Raw genomic sequence first — 19698 nt, 5'->3', positions numbered from 1 at the left:
TCCTGTGATTCTGGGATCCTGTGATCCTGGGCTTATTAGAGCAACTGGGAATGCAGCAGCTTCCTCTGGGTGTTGTGGGACTGGGTGCGGAACCTGCGCCCAAGATCTGCTCAGGCCACCAGCCCTGAAGGAACCCAAGCCACTCTGCTGGCAGAGTTCCTGTGTGCCTGGTCCCGCTGGTCTCAGTTACTCCTGGTGTTGGGACAGATGTTGTGTCCTCTTCACCTCTGATCCTGAGAGTGTCAGAGCACCTGGGAGTGGAGCTTCCTCTAGGTGTTGTGGGACTAGCTACAGAGCTTGTGCCCAAGGCCTGCTCAGAACACCAGCCCAGAGAAACTGGAAGGAACCAGAGCCACTCTGCTGGCAGAGTTCCTGTGTGCCTGTTCCCGCTGGTCCCAGTTACTCCCCCGTAGGCTTTAATAATGGCATAAATAATCATACATCCAGACCAGCTTCTATATGTGTGTCATGGGCAGGCCTATGTGTATATATACATGTTCATGTGATATGATAATATAAGGGAAAACTCTGTAAGTCATAGCTGCTTCCAAAATAGGCAGTTGTCTTTCTCATTTCGCATGTCTAATTTTAAGGTTTTTATGACTGAATTGATTCTTAGCACATATTAGAAAGGCCTATACCTGTGTATATGAGCATTACCCATATGCCATATAAAAATATTACAACTTGAAGTAAATAGTCCCAAATATATTTCGATCTTACAATTTTTACAAAACATGATTTTTCTTTTTTAGGGAGGGTATTTATTTTAGGTATTTATTTATTTTATTTTTAGGGGGTTATTAAAGAAATATAGTTGGTATATACATATGTCTATAGGAGATCTGTGTATATGTGTCATTAATGCCTCATATTCCATATATAACATGTTCCACATATAGCCTAACATTTAACATGTGTTACAGATCACAAGTGGCAGTGGGCACAGGTGTTAGAAAATGTGTAGTCCTTAAAGTGATCCAAGAGAAAAGATCCTACTTGGAGTTTTTGCCTAATTTTTATTCCATCATCTTCTAGACAAGCTGATGCCTAGTGTTAGGAAGTCAATCTGAGAACATTGCAGGACCTACTGAAACAGAACTCACAGGCCAATCCCATATTGCCTGAATTGTCCCACTCCCAGGAAGACCCAGAGCTCCACAGGAGGGCCTGGACTAATCTGGGACTCTACCTTGAAAATATACATACTCAGAGGAGTACATACTGGTGACTCAGGACCCCATGTTCAGGATCCCCTTCACCCCTGCCTGCTCAGAAACACACTTTGTGGCCAATGAGCATGATCCTGTACCCTAAAGCGACCCTCATTGCCTAATCTTGAACCCAGGAAGTACTAGGGCCTCGGCAGCACACCTTCACAAGGCTGTCCAAAAGTCCTTACCAACATCATTTACTGAGTCCATGGATGTATATATGTGATTCCACTGTCCCTTTCTCACAGCTCCTCTGTGCTCAGCAGTGCCCAGCTGCAAGACAGCCAGCATGTGAATGAGGACACAACTTTCATTCAACCAGAAACCCAGTTCTCTTCCAAGTGTCAACACCTACAGACATCAGCCATGGAAACTTCTCGCTCCCCTTCACCTCAGTTTGCCCCACAGAAGCTGACAGACAAGCCTCCCCTGCTTATCCATGAAGACAACTCAGCAAGGTATTGTCTTATTACAGTATGCTATGTATTTATCCCATGTAGACTTCGAGTGTTTCTTGCTGGAGCCTTGATGCAGCTTTAGACACTGGGGTAAAACTTGGTCATGGAAAATTGTGTGGAGAATGAGACACGGCTCAAATGACCAGTTGTGATTTAGTGACATCATGATCCCCTTTGAACTTAATGCATTTCATTTGTCTTCCTCTCTGATACATGCCAACTATGCATGTTTTGCCAGTGATCAAAATCAGGTTTAGCCTAAATATAAGATATTTAGGTAAAGTTGAGTAATGTCCAGTATTTTTGTAGTCTTTAAAATACTCCTTCACTTTTTTTGTTTTTTGTTTATTTTTTTTGAGGCAGGCTCTTGATGTATAACCTGGATTGGTGTTGAACCGAATATGTAGCCTAGGCTGTCTATGTAACTTAACATTTCTTTGAACTCCTTATCCTATTTCCTCTAACATCCAATGTGCTAAAATAGCCAAGGACTCAGTCAATTAGCTATATCCTTAACTTCTCAACCTACCCCCTTTAAAATCTGGAATAACTCAGATAAAAGGCTAAGTGTCAATGGGTTACCTCTTTTCAAGTTATTGGTCAGTGAGGTCTCACAGACCCTAACCATAATAGGTTATTGTCATTGCTCTTGGTTACCTTCCAGAACTTGCATGCCTATTGCCTATTGTAGAAGACACCCACATACTTGAGTCATAAAACATGGAGAAAAGACATTAAAACTTCATTCCCACTAGCTAGCTTTCATAGTACAAGAAAGTATTATGGATGATACTAGGGGAGTAATTAACAGCCTTACCCAGCTTTTAACTCTGGGAATTATAATAATGAACTGGTGAGATATACGTACTCATGCAATAGTGACAGGAATGTTAAGGAAGGTTTTAAGACCTGTTTCACAAAATGTAACTTATGTCTCCTACTGTTAACAGTGCAGAGACTGTAGGAGAGAACTAACTACTATCATTCTGCTATGTGGACATAGCATTAAACCCTCCCTTAAGTACTTGTCTTTATGCCCATAGGTTGCTACATCTCTTAACCCTCATCAGAAAAGCTTCTTTTGTAATAGGTAGTAATTAACACAGTGATCCATAACTTTTAAACATGCAGAAAATATGAAACTTCTAAGTTTTCAACCCTAAATGGAATATCGATATCACACCTCCTCTTCCCAAAGTGGAAGAATAGCAGAGGTAGTAAATGACTGTAATGAAACTGATTTCCAGAGAAGACAGGGCAGCTGTGCACATGAGCTCACAGTGCCTTTGACTGCATGCACAAGATCAAGCCAGACAAATCCCAGCATAAATGGAAGCACAGAGTCTCATCCCCTATCTGAGAAGCTGTTGCCAATCAGTGGCTGCTGGGAGAGGGAGAGTCAGTTTCCTTTCAAGATGTGGCCCCTGAAAGACTACCCATGCTCTAATAGATAGTCCTGCAACTATGCACATACTAACAGCACCAAGTGAATTCAGTGTTTTTACAAGACAAAACAAAACATAAAATTGAGAAGGAATAGTGGAGGAATGGGGGATGGATTTAATGAAAACATAAGTATGTATGAAATTCTCAACAATAAGAATTATGTTTAGAAAAGACATCAGTTATTGTTATTACATCTCTGTCTTAGGTTTCTACTGCTATGATATACACCATGACCAATAGCTACTTGGGAATGAAAGGGTCACTTTCCCCTCACAGCTTACAGTCCACCATTAATAAAGGAAGTCAGAGCAGAAACTGAAGCAGGAGCCCTTGGAGGGAGAACCACTGCTATTGGCTTGCTCCCCAAGGTATACTCAGCATCCTTCATTATACAACCCAGGACCTCCTGCCAAAGGGGGGGGGCATATCAATCATTAATCATGAAAATGCTCTAGACTTGTCTATAGGCCAGTCTGATGAAGGCATTTTCCAGTTGAGGTTCCCTCGTCCCAGAGGACTCTAGCTTGTGTGAAGCTAACAAAAATGCCAACTAGCAGAGTCTCCAGTGACTGTGTTGAATCCACAGCTTTATGTGTGTGCCTCAGCTGTGTTTTATGTCTTAAATAATATCATTTAGTCATCTTTCGATTGGTAGCATTAACAGTGCTAACAGGGATCTGGAGAGAAAATGCTCTAGTCTAGTAGTTTCTGCTTTAATAAAACCCCACAGGCTGAGTAGGTTAGAAACAACAGACATGGCTTGTTCCTGTTTCTAGAGACTAGAAGACCAAGGTCAAGAAGGTGTGGCAGATTCAGAAAAGTGCTTCATAGATGGCACCTTCTTGCTGTGTGCTCACATGGTAGAGGAGGCAGGAAGTTCTCTACTGTTCTTTAATAAAGACACTAATACTATTCATTAGTCTCAGTTTTCAAGACATCAGGAGGAAAGGCTGACAGATCTCTCTGAGTTTGATGCCAGCTTGGTCTACATAGTGAGACCCTGTCTCAAAAAAAACCAATCAACCTAGGAATTTGGATACATATACATGTTTTTTTCACACCAGTAGGAAAAGCAGTAAGATGACATGTGTGGTAGACAAACTGTATAACATTTTCTCATGCCAGTCATCTTAGGGTGCTATAGCTTCTTAAGTCACTAGAACTACAGTGAACACAATGGACTTCATAGTGAAACAGTGTCTTATACTGGGGCTCAAGACCTGTGTGAATCTAGGACATTACTTATTGTCCCAGTGAATACTGGCTGGTTCTCCCTCTCCCTCTCCCCCTCCCCCTCCTCCTTTACCCCTCTCTTCCTTCCTTCTCCCCTCTCCCTCTCCCCCTCTTTTTCCTTCCTTCCTTCCTTCCTTCTTTCCTTTCTTCCTTCCTTTCTTTCTTTTTCTTTCTTCCTTCCCCCTCCCTCCCTCCCTCCCTCCCTTCCTTTCTTCCTTTCACTTCATTTGCTACTTATCACAGACTGGCCAGAAATTCAGCACTCCTCCAGCCTCAGCCTCCCTAGTGCTAGGATTACAGGTGTGGGTTACTATGCCCAGCTGGAAACTTGTAGTTTTTAAACTGTTTGCCCTGGGTGGATCACTGAAACTAATACAGAACTAGTAAGTATACTGCATGGTATCCCTCACAGGGTGGCTTTAGGTATCAATATGTGGGGGAGACACATGGAATACATGACAAAGCCCCAGAGTAGAACCCATGGGTGGAGGTGCTCAGCAATAATTCTAAACACAGCAACTCTCAATATGTATTTTAGGGATATGGAGGAATACCCACATACCTGCTGGTTTGCAACAACCTACTTTTAGGTTTGTGGTAATTCTGTCCACTGATGATTTTTCCTACAAAGGGAGAATTAATGAATGGTACTTGATGCATTTATATTGCCCTCAGAATAAAAACAAGAAATCAAAGTATAGCCATAGCTCATGCAATAAAGCATTTGTCTTCCCAGTGAAAGCCCTTAGGAGTTCAATGCCTATTTTCATAAGAAAACAAAAGTGAATATTAAACAGGTCTCATGTCATTCAGGATCTCTTCATCCAGGTGTGTGGCAGAGTTTGAATTGGACTGGTAGGCATCCAGAGACCATGAGGGGTCAGATGAGGACACTTTTCAACCTCTGCCTTGTCTTTCTATTTGTCTTGTTGACAGTGGGTCTTTGTGTTAGAGTCCCTGTGTGAGTTGTGGGTGGAAATCTGTACATGTCAAGATTTCAAAGGACAGGCCTTGTCTTTGCAGAATCGAGCGGGTGATGGACAATAATACCACTGTGAAGATGGTGCCCATAAAAATCGTGCACTCAGAAAGTCAGCCCGAGAAGGAGAGCCGCCAGAGTCTCGCATGTCCAGCCGAGCTGCCCCCACTGCCCAGTGGGCTGGAGAGGGATCAGATCAAGACACTGAGTACATCAGAGCAGTGCTACTCCAGATTCTGTGTGTACACACGACAGGAGGTGGAAGCCCCTCATAGAGCCCGCCCTCCAGAGCCCCAGCCACCCAGTACCCCTGCACCTCCTGTCAGAGATAGCTGTTCCTCCCCTCCCTTACTCAACTATGGGAAGGCCAAGGAGAAGACCATGGATGACTTGAAGTCTGAAGAATTAGCCAGGGAGATTGTGGGAAAGGACAAGTCCTTGGCTGACATCCTAGACCCCAGCGTGAAGATCAAAACTACCATGGATCTGATGGAGGGGATTTTTCCCAAAGATGAGTACCTCCTAGAGGAAGCTCAGCAGCGGAGGAAGCTGCTCCCCAAAGTTCCCTCACCCAGAGTCACAGAGGACAAGTAAGTAGATGGCACATACCATAGCTGCTTGTTTCTCTGTCCCTATCTTATGTTATCTCGGCTTAGAAGTGAAAGAAGGGACTTAGGTGTGTATTGATATTCATGATTGCTTCTGTGGAGAGGTGATAGTTTTCCTTGGGGTCCTCAAACAGCACTGTTTGGTAAGGTTTAAAATTACCATACCTGGATTTAGCAGAGGCAAGATTATGCCCACTGCAACAAATGTCCTTAACTTTCAGCTGACATGATTATGGTAGTACCCACAAATCCTCTTCAGGCTTGTCTATCATTCTGGAGAATGGGGCACTCCTGCCATCTAGTGGAAACACAGTAGGTACTACTAAAGATCTTATAGTGTATGAAACAGCCCGTCTACTGATATGAGCTAACTTTCCACCCCATCACCTGTCTTTTGTCTATCATCTAATCTCTGTATTTAATATGCATATGATGTACCTGTCCATGCATTTGTTTTTGAAGTAGAATCTATCTAAGAAGCTTGGGCTCCCTTAAACTTGATCCTGCTGCCTTAGCTTCTGGAATGCTAGATTTATAGGATCTACCACCACACCTGCCTATCTCCCTCTCATCCCTTTCTTGATAATGTTGAAATAGAACCCAGATCCTCTTATATACTAAGTAAATTTGTCATCACTAAGTCACAAGCCACACCCATTTTATTTTGTTTTGAGACAAATTAACTGGAGTGACTTTGAACTCAAAATCTTCCTGCTCTTAGATTCCTAAGAGCTAATGTTGCACATATGTGCTACCACATTTTGCTGTTTATCTTAGGTTAGTCTATACAGCTATCATGTAATCGTTACATATATTTAATCTGTGTGTCTTGTCTACCTGCCTTTCACCTACTTTTGAAGCACATTACAAAGTCTGCCTCTAATTGAACAGCATTTTCTTTCATTAGAGATGTTTTTTTGTGTGTTTAAATTTCAGTTACCTAGGGGCTGAGGATGCACCTCAGAGGTAAAGTATTTACCTAGAATGTGTACAGCCTTGAATATAATCCAAATCACTGATGGGATAAGAAAAGCAATTTTGCTTCTACAGAAGACATGTGACCATATGACAGTGTCTAAAGACATTTTTATTTGCTATATCTGGGGGTATGCAGTTGGTATCTAGTATATTGGAACCCAGGGGTTGTTTTCAAGATTCAGCAGAGCATAGGATAGCCCAACACATACGTAAGTGCAAGCACACATGTGCGCACATGTTTTTAAAAATTAAAACCCTAGCCTGGGTTGGAGATACAACTAGGTATGAGAGTACTTGCCCAATATGGCATGGTCTACAGTTTCTAACTTACTACTGAAAAACAATGGCAGTAATGAATAACAGTCTATGAATCTTGTATTAGTAGGAAACATTTTTTATTTTGTTTTTGAAAACATTTTGGGCTTAGTCTTCTTTTCTCATTTCCCTGGTTCTTGTCCTTCTCTCAGTGCCATTTGCTATAACCTAAGTATTAGGCTCAAAAAGTGTCCATGTGTTACAGCTGATTAAAATTTTGGCCTCTTCACTCAGGAAACAAGACCCAGGTGTGCCAGGAGTTGTGTCCTTGGCCACCAATTCTACCTATTACAGTACTTCGGCTCCCAAGGCAGAACTGCTTATCAAGATGAAGGACCTGCAGGAGCCTGAGGAGTATTCAGCAGGTGACTTGGATCATGACCTTTCTGTTAAGAAGGTAAGAAAGAGAAGTTCAAGTCTGATGTCAGCTCAATAGCTCCAACTCACAGCTATTAAGGTAGCTGAGGCAAGAGAATCATTTAAGGCCAGAAGTTCTGGACCAGCTTGGGAGAAACAGCAAGATCTGCCTTTATACAAACAAAATTCCTTGCCTTCTGAGCATGGTGACTAATGCCTGTAATCCCAGCACTGAGAAGGCTGAGGCAGGAGACTGAGGCAGGCAGTCTAAGCTTCGGGGTAAGTTCAAGGCCAGCCTGGGCTTCACAGTGAGATCCTTCTTTTTTTTTTAAAAAAAAAAAAAAAAAAAAAAAAAAAAAAAAAAAAAAAAAAAAGACAAAAACAAAAAAACAACCCTTCCCTCAAAATTGTATGTTGGGTCACTGAAAGGTAGTAGGACCACTCATTTGTCACCTCAGCAGAAACCTTGCACAGCATCTCTTGAGGACATTTGTGCTTGCTTATCACGGAAGACATGGGCATGAATAAGCTGTTCATGCTTAATTCTGTTCTAAGCCTTCTACAAAACCCTAGAGGATCCAACTGTAGGCAGACTAGAGAAAGGAGCCCTCTGTAAGGGTCCCTATGTTCTCAGGAATTATGTAAGGCCACCACCAACAACAACAACAAAAAGATGTCTAACAGACTTAGTAAACCTTACCTTTCTGACTGCTTTTGGAAATAGGTTTTATTGAAACAAGCCACATCCATTTGTTTACATACTGACTGTCACTGACCATGTAACCTATAAGGAGTAAAGTAGCTCCTCTCTATCCCCTAATGGCAAAACTTTGCCAACCCTTGTTATTTTACGTCAGGTATCGGACAGTTGGAACAGGGTGAATGAATAGAGAGAAATGTCTGATTGTAGAGACCCATAGCAGTGCCAGAGCTCAAGCCCCAGAATGAGTGCTGTGTGAGGGAAAAGTGAGTCAAGTGTAGATGCCCTGTGGGAAGAGCTTGGTGGTCTTAGGGAGAAGCGACAGAAGGTAAGGCTTCAGCTTTATGAACTAGGAAAGAAAGTTGGAAATTAATGCAAGATCACATTATGTGACACCCATGACAGTCACTGCAAGGACAGTGTTATCTCTGTTGCTACCAACCTGGAAATTTGAAAGATAGCATAGATTGATCTTAATTACCTTAGAAATGTTAGGGAGGGAATACCATGAACTATTTATACATTAAAAAAATCATTTCAGTGGATTCTGGGAATTAAATTTGGAGATGGGTGTTTAGTCTCTCAAGAGACTTTGAATTAGAGTATTATTTATCTTAATCCCAAATGCTGGGATTAAAGACATGCGCCACTACCGCCTGGCCATTATTATGTATCTTATTCCAGTTGCATGTCCATATTTTTAAAAACAACATCTTTAGTTTTTGTCCTCATAAAACAAGTCCCAGAATTTGAAGCATTTTGATTTAGGCCACACTGTACTTATAAAGAACTACTTTCTTTGCAGTTAGGCCTTTTTATTTCATATTGCAATGCATTTAGAAGTGCATACCCTGGCCAAGGACATAGCCCAATGGGAGAATGCTTACCTAGCTTGTATTAGGCCCTGAATTCTTTCTCTAACACTCTATCCTACAAAGAATATCAAAATATCTTTAAAATCAAGGTACGGTAGCACATATTTATAATCCTAGCATTCAGGAGGAAGAGGATTAGCATCAGTCTGGAATACATTGCCAGCTTGTACACCATCCAGAGCTATATAGCAAATCTGTCTCAGAAATGCCACCCTCAAAAACAATTTAAAAAGTGATCTCACCCACCATTGTCTGTGTCACTAGAAGCAACTACTTCAGTATCAGTGAATGGGTATCAGTGAATCATAGTTTGAAGATTTTTTATTATATTTTATTTATTTTTGGACACAGACTCATGTTATATAGCCCAGACTGACCTATAATTTCTTATGTAGTCCATACTGGCCTCTAACTTGTTGTCCTCCTGCTGGTTCTTGAGATTACATACTTGCAACAACACACTCAGCCAGACTTATATTTTTAGATAGTAAAGATTAATTTGGCCATTCATCCACCCCATTTTGGGGATGAAAGTACTCTACCCATAAACTGCATCCTAATCTTCCTTTTAATTAAAACAAAAAAAAAGTGTGTGTGCATGATGGGTGGGGTTCTTTGTGTATGCTGTACACATTTGTATTTGTTATACTTACTTTAGTTTTTGAGAAAGAATCTTGCTACATAGCCTTGTCTGGCCTGGTACTTTGTATGTAGCCCAGGCTGGTCTTAAATCTCTTACAGTCTTCCTGCCTCAGCCACCTCTGTTAGACAGGCATGAACAACTATATCCAACTCCTCATTTTATTTTTACTTTTGCGCTTTGAAAATCAGTGCTTGATGACTAAAGAGATGGCTCTTGGGTAAAATGCTTGCTATGGAAGCATGAGGCTTGGAGTTCAGAACACACATAAATATATAATGGGTGTGGCGGTCTGCTTATAATTCCAGTGCTTAGGAGACAAAGACAGAGACTTCACAGAGCAAGCCTACTAGCTAGAATAGCCAATTCGTCATTGTCTGGTTTCAAGTGAGATACCCTGCTTCAATATAAAATGTCAATCAAGAGTAACACTCCACCAGGCGGTGGTGGCACACGCCTTTAATCCCAGCACTTGGGAGGCAGAGGCAGGCGGATTTCTGAGTTCGAGGCCAGCCTGGTCTACAGAGTGAGTTCCAGGACAGCAGAGAAACCCTGTCTCGAAAAACAAAACAAAAAAACAAAAACAAAGAGTGACACTCATGTCAACCTCTGGCCTTCCCATACATACATGCACATCATATACACATACAGTGGAGTCAGGGTACACCCATGATCCTAGCATTGAGGTTGAAGCAGGAGGACCATAAATTGTAGGCCACCCTGGACTATACAGAAAGACTATCTCAACACAGTAACAATAAAACACCAGAAACAAAATTAGTCCTTTAAGGTTAGGGATATAGCTCAGTGACAGAATACATGCCTAACATGTAAGAGGTCCTAGGTTTGATCCCTAGGACTATACACAAAAAATAAAAATAATAATAAATAAAACTTACTCTTTTACTCAGTGGTTATCAACCTTCCTAATGCCTTCATACAGTTCCTCATGTTATGGTTACCCTCAACCCTAAAATTATTTTCATTGGTATTTCATAACTATAGTTTTACTACTGTTAGGAACCATAATGTAAATATCTGTGTTTTCCAATGGTCTTAGGCAACCCTTGTGAAAAAGGTATTCTACCCCCCCGCCCCCAAGGAGTCACAACCCATAGTGTGAGAGCCATAGCTTTAAATGGCTTGTGTAGCAGGTGGGCTACAGTGTTATTGTTTACTGGTCTGTCTGAAGAAGATAGGGTTCTAGAAACAAATGCCTGGTTGTGGCTGTTCAGCAGTATGAATGTGCTAAATTCCACATTACCACACACGTATCAATGGTTAAAATAATAGGTCTATATATTTTAGTGATGCATGCCTAGGATGAATAAAGGTCCAGAGTTATATCACCAGCACTGTAAAAAAGTGAAAGTTGGAATGGTTTATAGTACATATAATTTTCCATAGTAACTTATTTGTATTCTGGTCAGATCAAAGGTAGTAGATTACACTGAAAGATGTCTCAGAATGTCACTGACATTCCTTTACATATGTTACTTTTACCTTTTTGTGATGAGATACTTGACAGACAACTTCAGAGAAGGACAGCTGCTTGTTAACTATGGTTTCATAGACTGAATACTCTAATAATAGATATGACATGGTGGAGCAGAGCTGTTGAGCTCACAGCTAAGACATAGAACAAAATAGCAACAGGAAGAACAAGCTGCAGCACCTCAGATCGTGTCCACTGTGTCAGTCCTCCAACCAGGCTCCACTTTGCACAGTTCCACCACCTTCCAATAGATTTTTCAAATTCTGAAACGGTAGATGGATAAAACCATTAATTTGGTTAGAGCTCCAAGATCTAATTGTCTCTGAAATCATCCTTGTAGAGATGACCTGTACTTCACGACTCTGCTAACAGGTTTTAATCCAGTCAAGTTGGCAATCAAGATTAACTGTCAAACTTTGTGTCCTTTTTCCTTTCCTTTCCTTTCCTTTCCTTTCCTTTCCTTTCCTTTCCTTTCCTTTCCCTTTCCCTTTCTCTTTCTCTTTCCCTTTCCCCTTCTCTTTCCCTTTCCCTTTCCTTCTTTGTGACAGGGTTTCTCTGTGTTGTCCTGGCTGTCCTGGAACTCACTCTGTAGACCAGGCTGGCCTCAAACTCAGAGATCTGCCTGACTCTACCTCCTGTGTGTTGGGATTAAAGCTTTGTACCACCACTGCCCGGCTTGTTTGTTTATTTTAATGGTGTTGAGCATGGAACCGAAGACCTCTTAGATATGAGGCAAACCCTTATCCCTGACCTTATACACCAGCCCTCTTTTGTTTTTTTAATATATTTATATATATACATCAGAGTTTATATATTCAGTAAATATAATTTCTCTTAACATTTTTGTATATTTGGGGGGGTATGCATCCACATACCACAGCACATGTATGATGGTTAGAGTACAATTGGTGTGAGAATGGAGCTCAAGTCATCAGACTTGGCAACAAGCACCTTTATCTGTTGGCCTACCTCTTTTGCTTATATAAACAAGGAAGCTTATATTTAACCAGGAGGCCTTCTCTTACAAAACACCCCATTATTTGATGATGCAAAGACTAACACACCCAATCTGGCTGAATTCTACCCAGGTTGCATACACTTACTTTGGGCAGCAGCTAGGGATCATCCTAACAAGTGTCCCCATGCCTCCCTGTTCCCTACAGCAAGAGCTCATCGACAGTATCAGCCGCAAGCTGCAGGTGCTCCGGGAAGCACGTGAGAGCCTACTGGAGGACATCCAAGCCAACAATGCTCTTGGGGATGAGGTGGAAGCCATTGTGAAAGATGTCTGCAAGCCCAATGAGTTTGACAAGTTCCGGATGTTCATTGGGGACCTGGACAAAGTGGTGAACCTCCTACTGTCACTGTCAGGACGCCTGGCCCGTGTGGAAAATGCCCTTAATAATTTAGATGACAATCCTTCTCCTGGAGATCGGGTACATGCAGACACATCTATCTGGGAAATGGGAAGTGTTGAGAATCCTTCAGAGAGGCTCTCAAGATTCTAAGAAAGTCAGCTCTTAGAAGCCTCATACTATCTGTGCATGACCTGTGTACTCTTTAGAGCATGGTACCCTGATACATTCTCTTGGTCCATTCTCTTGGTTTCCTTTCAAATGACAGAACAAGCTAAGTAAATGCAGGGAGTCAGGGGCATTATAAGCATGTACCACCATGTGTACCCTCAGTTTTCTTGTACTCAAAAGAAGAGAAGTATCTTCCTTTCTGGCTTTATTTCATAGGTTTTATTTTAGTCAAACTCTTCATTCTTTGCATATTATGGAACTTAACATCCTTATTAAGAAAATACCTACTGTACTCTCCTACCACTATCCCAGAAGCCTTCAGGCACCTATGTTGTTTCAACAGCCTGAAACACATTTATAGAGCCAGTTAATGTCTGCTTATCTTCTGACTGGAGTAAGTCAGCCTTCTCTGTCCTCTTTCCATGAAATTATCTTATTGGTTTGTCTTAAGCTTGACAAACAAGGTGCTCTTCAAAGTTTGCGTGGTCATGGGCATGCCAAAAAGAGGTTCTGGTTCAGGCCACATTTAGTAACAGGTAACAACCCTTCTTTCCTGACCTCTTTCTGCCAGTCTCTATGTAAAGACATTGAATGTGTTCATCTCTTCCTTTCTTAGCTTCCTTCATCTTGGAGTTGGTAGGGCATCTATTGGATGTGTGCATTCAGTGATTATGAGTTTTATGTGTTAGAGATATGGTTGTCTGTCCCTCACCTCCAAGCAGGACACTGTACCCCCACCCCCCACCTCCTCTCACCGACTCAAATAGGACATGGTAAGGAGTTAAGGCCTGTTCCACTACAAACCTCCCAGCAGTTCTGTCCTCTGTGTCTTGCTTTTCTGTTCCTTTCTTTGTCTTTGTAGCACCTGTCAAAGAGTTTAATTCTTCTCTAGAATCAATCTTAGTCTCGGTGTATTTATGATTCTCTCTTTCCTCCTCTCCCTCTCTTTCTAGAGATTGAACCCATGGTCTCACTTAGACTAGGAAAACTCTCTACCAAAGAGTTATAGCCTCAATCTTATTTTTGCTTTCTTCCCAGCCTCCTGAGTAGCTGATATTACAAGCCTGTGTCCCTAGGCTCACCTTTATCATAGTATTCCCCCTTTTCGATTTTGGAACTAACAGGTGCCCAAAGTCCTTTGCCCCTTTGAAGCATGTCAGAACTTTGTAGTTTCTTCCTGATTTTAAGGCACAAGGGGGAAAGAAGAAGGTACAGACATAGAAAGGAAACTGAGAAAGGGCCTATGAGTGGCTTTTGGGAGGGTCATGGAAGGAAGAACTATAGAGAAGCTAGCCACAGTTGCATGTAGACCACATCCTAGTCACTCCTATGAGGATCCCATGTGGCTTCAAGGTTTCCATGCATAGATGTTTCCAAAAGCTGCAGGGCTTTTAAGGGGTTAGCCAGTCTCTGCTTTAGTCCTGCCTCAACTGAACTTTCTGTCTCCCTCCCCCTTAATAGCAGTCACTGTTGGAGAAACAGAGAGTCCTAACTCAGCAGCATGAAGATGCTAAGGAGCTTAAAGAGAACCTGGACCGTCGTGAGCGCATTGTGTTCGACATCCTGGCCACCTACCTTAGTGAGGAGAACCTGGCTGACTATGAGCACTTTGTGAAGATGAAGTCAGCCCTCATCATTGAGCATCGAGAGCTGGAAGATAAAATCCACCTGGGTGAAGAGCAGCTCAAATGTTTGTTTGACAGCCTGCAGCCTGAGAGAAGCAAATGAGAGGCACAATCCTGCAGAAGGTGGACACCGAGCTTTGAAGATTAATACCTGGGACTACAAGAGTGAACACAAGCCTATTTGCCCACCTCTGGAGAGACACACTCTGGAGCCACAAGGCTAGTAAAAAGCAATAATGTCCTGCTAGTATGTGATGATTTATTTATGATTTTCATTTCTGTTGGTTTGCTGAGCATAGTTTTGTATTACATGTGATTTCACAGAATTCCAGGCTTTGCTAGTCAACAAGAGTTCCCTAGGCCTCCTTTGCAGCAGTAGCACCATTGTTCCTCCCTTGTGTGTGTAGATGCCAAAAAACAGTGCATGAGAGGAAAGACCCTTGTGATTTAGCCTGGCATGGGCTGCTGTGTGTTCTGTCCTTGTTCATTTTAACAATGTGAGAATTCATCATTCTGTCATCATGATATTCTCTGATGCAGTAAAAATCAGTGATGATAATTTATTGATGTATGGAAAACATGGACAGTTTCCTAGTAGTTAAAAACTAACTAATGAACAACATACATATTGGATTCATTCATTCCAAGATTAAAATTATCACCTAACTTGTGTGCATGTTTTGAAACACCCTAAACAGATATTAGTATCCTTGTCACATCTTAAATAATTTCTAGCCAAGTGATATTAATTGCTTAAAAGTGTATCTACTAATAATGTTATTGCTTGCTCTTTATTTCCTGAGACCAATAGAATATTTTGAAGTTTCCTTCCCCAGAACACTAATTTGTTTGTGTACATGATCTTTAATGGTAATCAGTGGCTTACCTTTTTTTATGTTACCATGGGCCACATGCCATGTACCTTAAGACTTAAGACTCCATCCAATGGTCAGAGGTCCTGTGGAGTGACTAGTGGTTACATTTGAAACAAGAGTTTTGTTCTTAACAGTTCAAATGGCAAGATGACAAATAGAATGTTACTCATTAAAGCTACACTGGCATCCTGTTCATTTCCAGTTGACAGGACAGAGATTGGGAAAAGACATTTGTAAATCATCTGTCTGACTTGTTGCTCATTTTGTTTTTGCTGTTATTTGTTTGTTTTAGAAGAGTCTAACCCAGATTGGCTTCAAACTCTCTATATAGTCCAATGACCTTGAACTTCTGATCCTCCTGCCTCCACTTCCTGAGTTCTGGGTTTAGCAGCTTATCCTACTTCGTGGCTTCATACATCTTTCTGATAAAGGATTTGTATAAAGAACTTCCAACACCCAACAGTAGAAATTATTTGAAAAAGAGTGGGCAAAAGACTTGACTAGACACTTCACCAAAGAGGTTGTATGTATGGCAGATAAACACATGAAAAATGTTCAGCTACCAATGGCGTGTATAACTTACTTATGTTAAATGTGTGTAGATTTGGTGTAGTTCAAAAGGTGTTTATGTAACTAAATGCATGGTAAGTGATGAGCAAGTCCCCCTGGTGACTTGATATTTAGGCATCACTAGTCTTTGTTCTATCAAGGGATTATTTAATTCATATGTTCCCCTGAGACTGCAGCAGATACAAAGATTTCCCTCTCTTAGCAGTAGCCACACCTTCTCCAAAATACACACGCACACTTATATCCACGTGTATGTGCATGTGTTCACACTCCCACACACAGTTGTCTTAAAGGATCAGAATCCATGCTTCTTGAGCCAGAGGAACAGATGTTGACAGCATAAGCTCTGGTGAAGATGATATAGTTTCCTCCATACAGCTGAGTCAAGATGGGCGAGCTTCTGTACTGCAGACCACAGATAGCATGGCTGACAGCCTATCACTGTCAGCCAAAAGAAAATCTTTGCAAAAGTGTTGATTCCTATTAAATGAAGCTACTCTACTTTTTGAAGTCTCTGATCTGCCACTGCAGCCTCTTTGTCCTTCCACTTGATCATCCCTTGCTGTGAATGTGGGTCATGTCAGAAAACACGATGCTGGCTCTCCACAAACTTTCCAAGGAATTGCAGACTATTTTGTTTTTAATTTACACCAAGCTATTTACCTGTGGTTCTTTACCCCCAAATACAGTGTTGTGAACATTTTAATGATATGTGTGTAACATGTGAGTAATGGAATTTTGTCTGTAACCTGCTTTTTCATGTTGCTTCAAGATTGTCTGTTATGGGAAACAATATGTAGTGTTCTAGCATGCTTGTAATAAAACACATAACAATTATGACCTCCCTATCCATTCCCTGCTTGCCTGTTCCATATCTGATTAGCAGGGGCCCAAGAATTCCAGAGAGTCCATGTACATATGTCTATGACTTGTGATATTACTGCATAAGAAACAATCTGGTGCTAATGGTTGGTCCTTGGCATGCATAGGCGTGGGCATGGGCACAGCTATGGAACTCTCTGTACATATATTGACCTTGCTTGTGGTCAACTTTTGTGGCTTTACTCTGAACTCTGCCCTGACAAATATGCACATTCATGCTCGATGCTTACCACTTATCAACAGATCCTCTTGCTTGACTTTAACAAAATAAATAGTGTCTCTTCAAATGAAAAAAGAATGTCTTTATTTCCTACTATATAGCTTTGCAAAAAGAATAAAAATACCAGTGCTGGTCATGTAGCCCATGGGAAAAGGGTATAAGCATGGTGCCGTGAGTTCAAATAATAGCATTCCTCCTCCAGAAAATATCCTAAGCCAGGCACTGTAGTGAACACCTGCAATCCCAGTCCTTACAGTGGTACACAGCTGGACCCACAGTGCCTTCTGTACACTGGTGCCAGACACATCTCTAAAGGGGCATGGTAAATAAAATTCTTGTGATTTAGCTTGATGCAGACTGCTGTGTATTTTTTCCTTTCTATGTCAACAGTGTGACCACTTACCACATATATCATAATTCTGTGACCCAACTAAAATCAGTGGTGGCAATTAATGTGTAGAAACGGTTTCCTGGTAGTTAAAAACAAACTAAAATGAGCAACATACTCATTTTAGTGTACTCAATCAAAGATTAAAATCTTAAGTGCATTAACATACCTACTACAATGCTATTTTTTTAATGACGTTGTCCTTTGTACTACTACTTTCTGAGCAGCCATTCTGATCTTTTTAGTCTCCCTCATGGCCATGGCCTGTCCATTCTACTGATCTCTTGCAATCTGGCTTAAATCTCACAGCTTTCTCTTTCACCTTACTGGGCACATGAAGCTAGAAATGTAGGGTTCTTCGGGGAGTTATAGCAGGAGAAGTGGGTTTGGAGTACATAGTCAATCTGTTGAATCTGATGTTTGCTGAGCACCAAGTGCCTTGTCTGACGGGAACTTTAGTCTGAGCAGTGTGTTATCCCCTACCTGGCTCATCTTAGAACCTCAGAAGCAGCCCATTATGTTAATTCAAGGGTTAGTGTTCATTCTTTTCAAAGTTTCGTTGTACAAATGCACCATAGTACCCATTTTCCCATAGGCAGAGGCAGAGTGAACAATTCAAGGCCAGCCTTAGCTACTCAATGAGTGTGAGGACATATGGCCTACATTAGACCCTGGTCTTAGATAAAATAACAGCAAAGATAGTATACCACATGAAGCCTGATTATCCAGCTTGCCTGATGCCCTGGGCAACAAAAGATCAGTATCCAAGTGTATGCCATCTGAGGATGCATTAGCCCACATGTCCATGATTTAAATCTCTGTCTTCATGCACAAATTTAATTATGTTCTTCAGGTAGCTACTTGTTGCCTAGCCTCTGATGGGATGGGCATTTCCTACTATCTCAGAAGAATAAAACATAATTATTCTCATTCTACTCTTTTCTGACCATGTGCTGCTTAAAGTATCTGTTCTGATTGTTTTGTGTTTTATTTTTGGTTTGAGTGTGTGTGTGTGTGTGTGTGTGTGTCTGTGTGTGTGTGTGTGTGTGTGTTTGTGCATGCATGCAGCTCAACTCAAACCAGAGTTGTCTGGGAAGAGGAACCTTAGTTGAGAAAATGTCTCCACCAGATGGCCTGTAGGCAAGTCTAAAGGGCATTTTCCTGTTTAGTAATGTGAGAAGGTCCAGCCCGCTGCCCTTGGGCAGGTGCACCTGAATTGTATAAGAAAGCATTCTGAGCAAGCCAGTAAGCAGCTTTGCTCCATGTTCTTGCCTTGAATCCTGCCCTGACTTCCCTGGATGATGAACTACAGTTATAAGCTGAAATAAACCTTTTTCCAACTTTTGTTTGGTTGTAGTATTTTATCACAACAGTAGAAACCCTAGCTAACTAAGAGAACTTCCTTTCAAAAATATTTTTTTGTAGCAGATGCTTGTAATCCTAGTTACTCTGCAGGCTGAGAAGTGTAACTTCAAGGCCTTCCTGAGCTACCCACCAACTTCAAGCCCAGCTTGAGCAACTAAATAAGACTGTATTAAGGAGAGGGAAATGGGGCTGGGCTAATTTAGTAGTAGAGTTTCCTAGTATGAAAGGGAGCCTAGCTTCAAATTCCAGTACTAGAAAAAAATTGTTCAGGATTAATAAGCCAAAAGGATGGTTGTAAATATGGTCCTTTCCAGGACTGCTCAAGCATTAGAAGGGATTTCTACTATCAGCCTGTAATAACTCCTCAATTTCCCTGTCCAGGGTAGTTCTGTTAGGAACTCCACAACCCTCAGTGTTTTTCTGTCTTAACTTTTATTCCCACATTTCATTTGAATTTGCATTCAAATCCACCATTCATCTACCACCTGGTGCATTCTGACCTTGCAGTTGAAGGCAGGTCTTAAGCATGCCCTCATCTTATCTCCTCACTTCCTAACACTTAAGACACTTAGGAGAAAAATATCTTCAAGAAACTTCCACTCCTTGTGGCTTCCTCTGTTCATCTTCTGTCCTGTGGCATGTGTTAGATGTGATTCACAGGGCCTGTCTCATCATCTCTCTTTGCTTGGCTCTTGAAAATGTCTCTGTTCTTCCCAAGAGCAAGATCCTTGATGTGAGGTATCTGAGCTGTTTCTCTGTACAGTTTTCCATTTTATTTTAATGTTGTTTTATATGTAATGGTAGTGTTTACCCTGCATGTATCGCTGTACACTGCATGGAAGCCTGCTCTCCACAGAGACTTGCATCCACAGAGACCAGAAGAATGTGTTGGATACCCTGGGACAAACAGTTGTGAGCTACCTGTGGGTATTGAGAATTGAACATGGGT

At 41.4% G+C, this 19698-nt stretch overlaps 1 protein-coding gene across 12 annotated transcripts in view; it reads left to right on the top strand.

The window, feature by feature from the left end:
• The window catches only part of Shroom2 (shroom family member 2), a 185609-nt gene extending 168264 nt beyond the window's left edge, over window positions 1-17345 (top strand). For 4 of the 12 annotated variants that reach the window (XM_031369741.1, XM_031369712.1, XM_031369764.1 and 1 more), the window contains 5 exons: window positions 1481-1672; window positions 5375-5920; window positions 7466-7628; window positions 12462-12734; window positions 14286-17345. In XM_031369741.1, the coding sequence (XP_031225601.1) occupies window positions 1481-1672; window positions 5375-5920; window positions 7466-7628; window positions 12462-12734; window positions 14286-14552 (1441 nt within the window). In that variant the 3' untranslated portion in view covers window positions 14553-17345. Of the gene's footprint in view, window positions 1-1462; window positions 1673-5374; window positions 5921-7465; window positions 7629-12461; window positions 12735-14285 lie in introns of all 12 variants that reach the window. The other 8 variants (XM_031369731.1, XM_031369703.1, XM_031369773.1 and 5 more) reach the window with 2 other exon arrangements.
• The last annotated feature ends 2353 nt before the right edge of the window (window positions 17346-19698 follow it).

The sequence above is a fragment of the Mastomys coucha genome, chromosome X (genome assembly GCF_008632895.1).
Source record: "Mastomys coucha isolate ucsf_1 chromosome X, UCSF_Mcou_1, whole genome shotgun sequence".
Classification (NCBI taxonomy): Eukaryota; Metazoa; Chordata; class Mammalia; order Rodentia; family Muridae; genus Mastomys; species Mastomys coucha.
Note: the sequence above shows the minus strand (reverse complement) of the source record. Positions and strands in the feature narration are given on the sequence as shown.